Genomic DNA, 10,656 nt, shown 5'->3' with positions numbered 1-10,656 from the left:
TGCGATCTGGCGTTCGTCTTTCCTTGGAGCTGCAGCCCGGAGCGTTTCCCGAAGCCTGCGTGCCAACGCGTCTGTGTTGTGCTTCAGGCTTTCCTCTCCTGGATCTAGGGTGGAAGTCACGGTTTTGACTCCTGTCCTGGCGGCATTTTATTGTGTTCATCCTGTCTGACAGCTGTTTGACAGCAGCATCCGAAAGACTCCCCAGAGAATGAGTCTGGGTTGTGTTTTTTCCTATTCATATGTTTCTTTAGCAGACTCTGAATCTGAGAATTGCTTGTTTCTTGCAGTGTCATTCTATTTTCTAGCGTTCAGTGTGTTTGCAGAGGAGTGTGTTGTCATGGACCAGCCAAAAGATGATCAAGAGATGTGAAACAGAACTTTTAATAGCAATTGGGGAGGGAAAAGCTATTGCAGGGGGTAAAGCTGAGCAGGTCCATGCTTTGCTTTCCTGGTGAGTGGCCCTGCCAGCGCCTCGGGGCAGGTTATTTTGTGGGAGGGTGAATACTGATGCCAGTGTGTTGATGATTGCAGTTGTCCCCACGGTGCTGCTGGATGAAATTGAGGCAGCAGAGGCAGAAGGCAATGACGACCGTATCGAGGGGGTTCTGTGTGGAGCCGTGAAGCAGCTGAAAATGAACAGAGCTAAACCTGATACTACTCTGTACCTGAGCCTCATGTACCTGGCAAAAATCAAACCAAACATATTCGCCACTGAAGGGGTTATTGAGGTGAGGGCTTAGACTTACTGATGTATGGTTGCTGCCAACTTGCAAGCATAGTTGCAGCTTCTCTCAGGCCAGAGCATAATTTTTATGTCTTTGGAAATACTGTATCTCTGTGGCAAGCTGCTGCAATATGTATTTCTTTTTTCCTAAAGCTTTTCTGTATGTTTTCTTGCTAGATGATTTGATTTTTATTATTATATTTCTTTGTGGATGGTATTCCAGGCACTGTGCAGCCTACTCCGAAGAGATGCCTCCATCAATTTCAAAGCCAAAGGGAATAGCCTCGTGTCTGTCTTGGCCTGCAACCTTCTCATGGCAGCCTACGAAGAAGATGAGAACTGGCCAGAGATCTTTGTCAAGGTTGTTGAACTGAGGGTGCTTCTGCTGGACTGAGGCAGTGGTGTGGTAGACTGGGTGAAACCAGCTGGGGTTGGGAAGTGTGTTGAGATAGGAAATTTTTGCTGCAGGAGAAGGGAGTGTTCAGTGGCCTGTTGCCCAGTGGGGGACTGCAGCTGAAGGAGGCAGAAATTGGTGACTGGGGCCATGCTGTATTGACAGCGGGGAAAAATCAAGAGTCCTTTTTTTAAAGAAAAATCTCACCTGGTTTTTGAAACGCTGTGGTCTCCTTTGCCTTCTGTTGCCTTATCTATGCTCTTTTCTGAGACGCCTTTGACAATCTGTATTCATAGAAGTGGTACAGAGACTTCTTATTTTTTACTTTGCCTGTAGGGATTAAAACAGTCCACTAATTTAAAAATGCTAAATTTTTAAAAGACCAGCTTCTGCATTTTGGTGGTAGAAGTTGTAAGTTCTTTGCTAAAGTTTAATCAGCTTTACTGCTTGAGAGGGTCAGTACCGCAGTAGAGCTTGGGATATGACGGTTTGATTTTTTGCTCATGTGTGACTTGCCTGCACTCATCTGCTCTGTTTTTCGTCCACACAATGGTTATGCCAATTTCCTTCTTTCCAGCTGTATACTGAAAGTAAATAAAAACTGAAGAAGCTCACAAATGGCCCTTTGATAAACAGTTAAAAAACTAAAGGCTTGAGCATGGTTTGTGTTCCCTTCTGCAGGTTTACATTGAGGACTCCCTTGGGGAGCGCATCTGGGTGGACAGCCCTCACTGCAAGACGTTTGTGGATAACATCCAAACAGCTTTTAACACCAAGATGCCTCCTAAGAACATGATTTTGCACGGCGAAGTTGGGCGTAGCGGAGGGGACCTTAGTGCTGGTAAGAAGATGTTTGGGAAATGGGATCAAAGGGGTAGGGAGAGGATGGAGCCTGGTGATCTTACTGAGTGGAAGATGTGCCCGTATGTGACACAGGGTGAGGAAGTGGGTAGTTGTGGCCTCCTTCAGTACCGCTGAACAGGAGCCGTGGAAGAAGCTGAACACATAAGAGCATGAGGAATCTCTGGAAAGAGGAGCTGTCTCATGAAGCATGCTGTGTGCTCGTCTCTCTTAGGGAGTAGCCCACACCCTTCCATGACAGAGGAGGAAGATAGTCAGAGCGAGCTGCTGATTGCAGAGGAGAAAATGAGCCCAGAGCAGGAGGGTCAGCTCATGCCCAGGTACAATGCCTCTTCCTCTCCCAATGTAGCTGTGCAGCGGATCTGTGTGTGCTCGCCCACTCCTGCAGTGCTGTGACAGGGAGCTTCCTCTCTGCACTAGCTGTCCTGTTGCACTTCCTAGAGGATGTTGAGCATCAGATAAAACTGGCTTCAGGAGAAAAGAATAAATTTTCTTTGTATGCATACCACAAACAAGAAAGGATGCTGATCTCTGGACACAGCAAAGTGTAACCATGCTGATCTGTGTGCAGGTGAATAAAATGCAGTTTGTGTGGCCCCCAGGTATGACGACCTTGCAGAAAGCGTGGAGGAATATGTCCTAGACATGCTGCGAGACCAACTCAACCGGCGCCAGCCAATGGACAACGTTTCCAGGAACCTCCTTCGACTGCTGACGGCAACCTGTGGCTACAAAGAAGTGCGGCAGATGGCTGTGCAGAGGCTGGAGATGTGGCTGCAGAATCCAAAGGTAAGGATAGAAGCTGTTGAAGCTCAACTCTGCTGGACCTGGTCTGGAATCCAGGCAGGAGGGCCACATACTGTGTGCCAGTTTTATTTCTGATCCGTTATGGCAAGTGGCTGTAGCTGTTCTGCTCTTCCTCTGCAGTTGACTAAGCCAGCTCAGGACTTGCTGATGTCAGTCTGTATGAACTGCAACACCCACAGCTCAGAGGACATGGAAGTTATCTCCAACCTGATCAAAATTCGTCTCAAGCCAAAAGTCCTTCTCAACCACTACATGATGTGTGTCAGGTGAGTGAGTGACCGGGTCTGTGATGGGAAGTGAAAGCACTCTGGAAGATGTGTATGGGGCCTTAACGATCACAGTGTCCCTGCATAGTGATTTTAAATACCTGCTTGGACCATGGGGTGTTCTGTGTAACATTTAAATGAATTTCATTGGCCTGGAAGTCTGTCAGTCATCCTTTGATACTGTCAGATGTATGTGCTGCTTCATCCTCTTCACTTTTGCATGTTAAATATTTCAAAGAGAAATCAAAACAGTGGCTTTAGGTACAATGAAACCTCAGCTCTAATACCTCCGGTCTTCCCTTGCAGAGAGCTGCTGAATGCACACAGGGATAACCTGGGCACCACAATTAAGTTTGTGATTTTCAACGAGCTATCAAATGCAAGAAATCCAAACAACATGCAGATCCTGTATACTGTGCTTCAGCATAGCTCAGAGCAAGCTCCGAAGGTAGGTGTAGTGTGTGACTATTCTTATAGCTCCCCAGCGGTCTGAAGGACAGGCATGCCACCAGCATTGTTTCCTCATGTCTTTTAGTTTTGTGAATGCAGATACAATACAATGCACTAAAAGTTTTCTCTTTCTGTCTGGCCTCAGTACCTGGCTATGGTGTTCCAGGATCTTTTGACCACTAAGGACGATTACCTGCGGGCTTCACGGGCTCTGCTGCGAGAGATCATCAAACAGACAAAACATGAAATCAACTTCCAGGCCTTCTGCCTGGGTCTTATGCAGGAACGGAAGGAGGCCCAGTACGCAGAAATGGAGTTTAAGGTACCGCTTTTTTTTGATCTTCATGTTGCTGGATGTATCAGTGGTGTACCGGGCTCTTCTCTGTCTGTCTTTTCTGTCTGTTCTTTCTTTTCTTTTTTATCCAGGTGAGACAATGTTTGTGTGTCTTGTTTCACAGCAGTGCTCCCATATCCCATTTCCAAACATCCATGATTGCCTTCTGGAAAACGACAGCTTTTGAGTTATTGCTGATTAGACTCACTTTTTTCTTTTTTCTTTAAAAGGAGCGGTTTGTCATCCACATAACTGATCTACTAGCTGTTTCCATGATGCTTGGTATTACAGCCCAGGTGAAGGAGGCTGGAATTGCTTGGGACAAAGGAGAGAAAAAGAGTAAGCAAAACAACCTAGATTCCCTCTGAAGATGAACAGCCTTGTAGATACCTCCCTCTGAGGTTGGGGAAACATTGCAGCTAGAGTTAGGAAGGGATATAAAGGATATAAACCTCCATTCTGAATAGAGGCATGAGGGTGATTGCTGTCATCTTGAGACTGGTGAAGGAAGTTGGGAGGTGTGATGCCTGCATGGCTGGGTGCTTTTTGTGTCTGTTGATAGCAGTGGTTGAGGGGCTGGGGAAAGGGAACTGTGCACGGAGTGGCCTCGTGCCTGGAGGGGCAGCCCTGAAGATTCCCGTGTACCTAATGCTGAGAAGACAGGCCTTTGGGGTGGCATCACAGTGACTGCCTGGATGTCGTCTTCTCACAACACTGTTTTGTCCATGCTGAATCTTGGGGTTTTGTAGAGCACGTGTCAGAAAGCGAAGTGCCTCTGCTGTCAGTGCTGGGATGCTCAGGGCTGTCTGTTATATTTCTACACAGTTTAGAGTTGATGCTTCAGAGCCCTGGTTACCATCTGCTCTCGAAACAGCCCTTTCCTGCTTGGCTCCTGATGGTGCTCTTGATACATGTGTAGTTTGTAACGTGACTGTTTTTCAGACCTGGAAGTGCTGCGCTCTTTCCAGAACCAAATTGCTGCTATTCAGCGAGATGCTGTCTGGTGGCTTCATACAGTTGTTCCATCTATCAGCAAGCTGGCTCCGAAAGACTACGTGCACTGGTAAGAGAGTCAGGCTGGTGATCTGCAGGGCATAACCAATCCCTTTCCCAACAGTGTATGACATTTTATGGAAACATGCACATATATGAGAGTTTGGTTAAATTTCTCTACCAGACAGGGAGCAGAAACGGTTTTAGCAGGGTTCACGCTGAGATTGTCCCTCTCAGGAATTCTTGCAGAAGCATTATGTTACTAGAAATACACAATAATGGAAAATATTTCTAATTGGTATTATTTGGGCCAACTCAGTAGGGAATTTCCAGCTGCCTGACCAAGCATGATCCCTCTTGATGCCTTGTTCTTTTGTCTGATGGCTTTTCTCAGACTGTACAGCTGATAGTGCTGTCTTCTGTGCATGCCTCAGGAGGACAGACTGTATCCTGGGGTCTGGTACAAGGCATTACTGAGGCAGGTTGAGCCAGAATTAGTAGTAAGGGATATATGTTACTGAAAGTATAAAAGCTGAATGCACATACTGTACAGTCTTCTCCATTATGATTCATGTTGCTTTTGCTAGACTAGTTTATCGGGGGAGGCTTCTGCATCTGTAGGATGGGAAGCAATGACAGGAGTTTGGGGGGACTGGGCTGCTTAATGTGTTCGAGCCTCACGCAGGTGGTGGTTACTGTCCTCTTCATCTCTGCAGCCTCCACAAAGTGCTCTTCACAGAACAGCCAGAGACCTACTACAAATGGGACAACTGGCCTCCTGAGAGTGACCGCAAGTGAGTGCGTGCCACACTGTAGCAGGGTACGGGTGTGGAGCTGCTGTAGCTGGAGGTGGAGGAATTGGATGTTTTGTGGTGTTCTTTTTATAGTTCTGTGTTGGAAAGGCTTGCAACTGTGCTTAGATTTTCTTCATCTATTACATTGCCTTAAAATTGAAGGATATTATTCCATTCTCTGTCTGTTCCTCTTCCTCCTTCATTCCTGTTTGCTCTGTCCATATCTTAATGGTGTAACTGTCAGAAGGGCAGCTCTGCACTGTGTGGTTTACTGGGGTAACATTGGGGAGCTCAGACTTAAGCAGGCTGAATTATAGAGATACAATATTCCATAAAACAATTTTTCAGGTGGTTGCATTTGAAACTGGAGAGGAAAGGAGTTATAAACTAAGTTGTGATTTATCTTTTAATGAGTTGAGTTCCAGCGTCTGTGGAGGGTTTCAGGAACACTCATGCTGCTGTTAAAAGAAGCGTGATGGATGTCTCATGTCTCGTGCAGCTTCTTCCTTCGCCTCTGCTCCGAGGTGCCCATCCTTGAAGACACCCTGATGAGGATCCTCGTGATCGGTCTGTCGCGGGACCTTCCTCTCGGCCCTGCGGATGCCATGGAGCTCGCCGACCACTTGGTGAAGCGGGCTGCGGCTGTGCAAGCAGATGGTGAGACAGCACAAAGCTCCAGCCAGAGAGTGATTCCTTAGGTCTGTGTGTTCCCTTAGTGCCACCCAGGACTGAGACGGCTCCTACTACATACCAAAGAGCCTTTGCATCACTTAAAGGATGTTTTAGTCATGATGGCTAAGCATTTGGTTCGAAGCCAGACACGTTGGTTTTTTTACTAGAGAAGCTTCATATTTTCTCTTGCTCTTTCTCCCTATTACTGGTTTTCTGTCATGGAGTGTTTGGGAAATTATTGGTTATGTTGAGCATGAAGGACTGCAACCTAAAGTTTTGAGTTACCATTTTTAAATTCGATTTAGTCCTTTACACATACTGTACAATGAATAGAAATTTTTAGGTCATGCAAAAATGAAAGACTTGGAAGTTACAGTAATTAATCTATATTTTGTATGCTCCTCTTAATTCCATTATTCAAATACTGTTACAGAATAGCAGTTAAAAAGCAGTCTTAGCTCTGACCCCTGCTATGAATGCATTCAGCATTTGTTTGAATTTCTGCATCCTTGGAGAGTGTGTCCATTCAGCTGAGCTCTACGTGTTTGTGTCAGAGTTTGGTTCTAAAGCATCTTACACGCTCTTAGTGCTGACCATTTAACAGCAAAGTCTAATCCAGATTTGGTCAGTGCAAGTGAAATGAGCTGGACTTTGCTGTTGAATACCCTGTGAAGATGTGTCCAGCCTCTCAGTGTAGCATTTTAAGTGCTTCAAATACTGGAAGACCCAGAGTTCAGTTAGAGCGAGCCTGAAAGCTTGCAACAAAGTAGAAATACGTTTTTGGTTCTTCTGAGCCCCAGTTCTGAGCTGATTCACTGCTTACCTGAAGGAGTGTATTTGAGTTCTGAAGATGATACAGGTATCATATTGGAGGCATTTGGGAAAAAACCCACAAAACTGCCCTTAAGAGATTAAACCAAATTGCAGCTGAAAAGCTCAATATACTTACATATTGATTTGTAGGGTTTTTTAAGTGTTGGTGCTTTTTAAGCATTGTTTTTTTGTTTCTGTAATATGACAAGAACAAGCCCACAATAACATAGTTGCTTGAAGTAATTTTTTTTTAATGCCATGAGGCTTGTCTTGAAGGACTTTCAGCCACATAGACAGGTCAATAACTTGCTTTGTCTTTTTTTCTTCTACTCCAGATGTCGAGGTCCTGAGGGTAGAACGAATCCAGCTGATCGATGCTGTCTTAAATCTGTGCACTTATCACCATCCAGAGAATATCCAGCTACCCCCAGGGTAAGGCTTATCACGTAGGCAATCTTGTGAACTAGCTCATTTTGACCTCCTGACTAACAATCCTGGCTCACAGATTTTAAGAGGCCTTTCCCTGTTACAATTTGTAATAATAAAATCCTGAGGAAGCCTTTTCAATGTCACATTAAGGTGGGAATTTCTCTAGAGCGATGAAGACCTGAGTGGTGGAATGGACTTTGCAAGCACTGACTTTTCTGCTCTAGAAATTTTTGGCTGAACTCTGCTGTCTCTTCTGAGAGAGAGACTTTTTTTTTTTTTTTTTAAATGCTGAATAGCTGTGGCCAAGTCTAAATGGTGCATATTAAAGGAAAAAAGCTGTCTTGAGATGGGTTTAAGTAACCAAATCTGACTTGTATCTGTTGATGGTTTTTGTAGATACCAGCCTCCAAATCTAGCTATTTCTACCCTCTACTGGAAAGCCTGGCCTCTCCTGCTTGTAGTAGCTGCATTCAATCCTGAAAACATTGGTGAGTGTGGACATTTCTCAGGTTACTAATTCTGCTGCAAAAATAGGCCAAAGTGCTTTCTGCTGACGTCTGGTTGTGTGTTCAAGGCGTGTGCTGGATTGGCAAGATAACCGTAGTTAACTAACCGTATGTCCCCGTGTGTGTGCAACAAGACACAGTGTGGGGGTTTGAACCAGCATGTGGCTGAAATCGTGGTGTTTGTGTTCTTCAGTGTGGTCAGCTGTTCCAAAGGGAGTTCGCTGCGTGTCTTTCCACCTTGAAGTGTGTTAGAAAAAGACCCTCACTACTTCTCCTGTATTCCTGATTGCCCTTCTCTGCTGCAGGTCTGGCTGCATGGGAGGAGTACCCCTCTCTAAAGATGCTCATGGAAATGGTCATGACCAAGTTAGTATACTTAAATCCTTACATTAATCAAATAGACCACCAAAACCGTATTTCTGCATGAGATTTGTGCCAGGTGGCTCCTTCCTTTCCCGTGAGGCTGGTGTAAGATAAGCTGGCTGGCAGCAGCACTGCAGTTTGGGTGGGAAGGGTGCCTTCCCCCAGCAGAAATATTATAAGCAAGGTTATAAAGCTGAGAAGAAGAGGGGGATGACTGTGATGTGCCTTTTGAAAAAGGTATCAGTCTCCCTGGCTCCACTGGGGAGCTGGCTTGTTTTTGTTGTGTTGTGTAATGGAGCTGAGGTCCTGGGGCCTTTCTGACTGTGGTTCGTGAGTTTTGAATAGGCCGAGATAACCATTTTCTTTTTTTGATGTGTATTCTCAGTAATTATTCCTATCCTCAATGTACCTTGACGGATGAGGAGACGCGCACGGAGATGATTAATCGTGAACTTCAAATCTCCCAGAGAGAAAAACAGGAGATTCTTGCATTTGAGGGTCATCTGGCTGCAGCATCCACAAAACAAACTATTACAGAGAGCAGTAGCCTCTTGCTGTCCCAGCTGACAAGTCTGGACCCGCAGTAAGTAGCTTTGTGCAGTCAGTCTGACGGCATCGTGAAATCCCAGTTAATCCTAGTTAGGAAACTGTAGTGCTCACAGGGTGGTTGATGTGGGCAAGAAGAGCCCTGAGATTTGGTAGCCTGTGGGATAAATGTCACGTTTGGCTCTTCTCCTTCGTTTGCCACTTGCATATGGCCTTCATGCACTGGTGAACAGACTGATCCTCATCCAGACCAGAGTGAAGGTATGCCTGCCTGTGGATAACTTCTTGTTCCTCTGGCAGGGGCCCGCCACGCAGACCTCCACCCCATGTCCTGGAGCAGGTGAAAAGCTTGAACCAGTCACTTCGCTTGGGCCACCTCCTGTGTCGCAGTCGTCATCCTGACTTTCTTCTCAACATCATTCAAAGACAGGTGGGCTCCCTCTATGGCTTGGCTATGTTGGGATCTGAGCCCTTGTCTCTGAAACTTGGGCAGAGTGAGGGACGGAAGGAAGCTAAGAAATTTGCAGGGGAACATGGTTTGCTGCTCAGGAATTAAATTGTGTGCTGCACCTATGTTCTGCTAATATCGTGTTGTTCTGCTTGCTAGGCCTCATCGCAGTCAATGCCATGGCTGGCAGATTTGGTTCAGTCCAGTGAGGGCTCCTTGGACGTCCTACCTGTGCAGTGCCTTTGTGAGTTTCTGCTTCATGATGCTGCTGATGAGTCGACCTCAGGTGAAGAGGAAGAGGAGGGCGAGAGTAAGGAGCAGCGTGCCAAGAAACGCCAGGTGAGCAGTCTCTTGGGAATCACTGCTTTTATCTACTTTTGTGCATCCCAGATTTGATTTCACTGGAAAGACCAACTTCTTGCTCCACAGAGACAACAGAAACAACGGCAGTTGCTTGGGCGGTTGCAAGACTTGCTCTTGGGTCCCAAAGCAGATGAGCAGACAACTTGCGAGGTGCTTGACTATTTCCTGCGACGCCTGAGTTCTTCCCAGGTGGCCTCACGGGTCTTGGCCATGAAGGTGAGTGAAGCAAAAATCTTATTCACTAGGATTTGTCAGAAGCTCAAGGCAGAGTCCTAAATTCTCATGAATCTAGAGCAAGCACAGTGAAATTGTTTCAGGTCATCATTCTTCAGTAACTTCTTGTCTCAGTCTCCAAACCACATCAAATGTACTATTACTCCCTGCTGCTCAGAAGCCTTCTTTGTTCAACAGCCAAGCAGTACTTTTCTTAAGATAGAGTTGGATTTTTACTATGATTCTGGAAGGTTCAGGTGCAGACTCAGCAGGTCATGGAGTAATTGGCAGCAGCTGTTGTCTGTGGGGAATATAAATGAGTGCGTGCCTAGTGCTCTAGAGCATAGTCAAGGCAAGCAGAATTGCAGAGACCTCAAAGAGATTTTACTTAGAGAAGACTGAAACTATAAGGAGGGGACCTGTCAAGCAAACACGTTACATGAGATCAAACCTGTTGTGCGCTGCATTCGAATTGTTTCATGGTGTTTTTAAAGCTTGTTTCTGTTATGTTCACTAGTATGCAGCTGGTGTTCCAGCTGTGGCTTCAAATGTGACAGCTGTGTCCGTGTGACTTCTGCAGGGCCTGTCCTTGGTGCTGTCAGAAGGGGGACTGCGTGACGGAGAGGAGAAAGATCACCCCATGGAAGAAGACTCGGGTGATTCTGAACTGCTGCAGGGAT

The 10,656-nt window shown here is 46.0% G+C and overlaps 1 protein-coding gene across 1 annotated transcript in view; it reads left to right on the top strand.

Annotated features, from left to right (window-relative positions):
- Positions 1–496: 496 nt before the first annotated feature.
- Positions 497–10,656, top strand: part of INTS1 (integrator complex subunit 1) — a gene marked incomplete at its 5' end in the record, with an annotated part of 27,156 nt that continues 16,996 nt past the window's right edge. Inside the window, 20 exons of the mRNA XM_009875009.1 lie at positions 497–728; positions 948–1,085; positions 1,800–1,959; positions 2,194–2,299; positions 2,582–2,768; positions 2,907–3,052; positions 3,359–3,500; positions 3,648–3,824; positions 4,067–4,175; positions 4,779–4,899; positions 5,546–5,623; positions 6,123–6,280; positions 7,444–7,540; positions 7,934–8,025; positions 8,349–8,409; positions 8,792–8,989; positions 9,253–9,382; positions 9,560–9,739; positions 9,830–9,979; positions 10,557–10,656. Coding sequence (XP_009873311.1) covers positions 497–728; positions 948–1,085; positions 1,800–1,959; positions 2,194–2,299; positions 2,582–2,768; positions 2,907–3,052; positions 3,359–3,500; positions 3,648–3,824; positions 4,067–4,175; positions 4,779–4,899; positions 5,546–5,623; positions 6,123–6,280; positions 7,444–7,540; positions 7,934–8,025; positions 8,349–8,409; positions 8,792–8,989; positions 9,253–9,382; positions 9,560–9,739; positions 9,830–9,979; positions 10,557–10,656 — 2,762 coding nt within the window. The remainder of the gene's footprint in view (positions 729–947; positions 1,086–1,799; positions 1,960–2,193; positions 2,300–2,581; positions 2,769–2,906; positions 3,053–3,358; positions 3,501–3,647; positions 3,825–4,066; positions 4,176–4,778; positions 4,900–5,545; positions 5,624–6,122; positions 6,281–7,443; positions 7,541–7,933; positions 8,026–8,348; positions 8,410–8,791; positions 8,990–9,252; positions 9,383–9,559; positions 9,740–9,829; positions 9,980–10,556) is intronic.

The sequence above is a fragment of the Apaloderma vittatum genome, unplaced genomic scaffold, assembly GCF_000703405.1.
Source record: "Apaloderma vittatum isolate BGI_N311 unplaced genomic scaffold, ASM70340v1 scaffold2428, whole genome shotgun sequence".
In the NCBI taxonomy this organism is placed as follows: domain Eukaryota; kingdom Metazoa; phylum Chordata; class Aves; order Trogoniformes; family Trogonidae; genus Apaloderma; species Apaloderma vittatum.
This window is presented reverse-complemented; position numbering and strand designations above follow the sequence as displayed.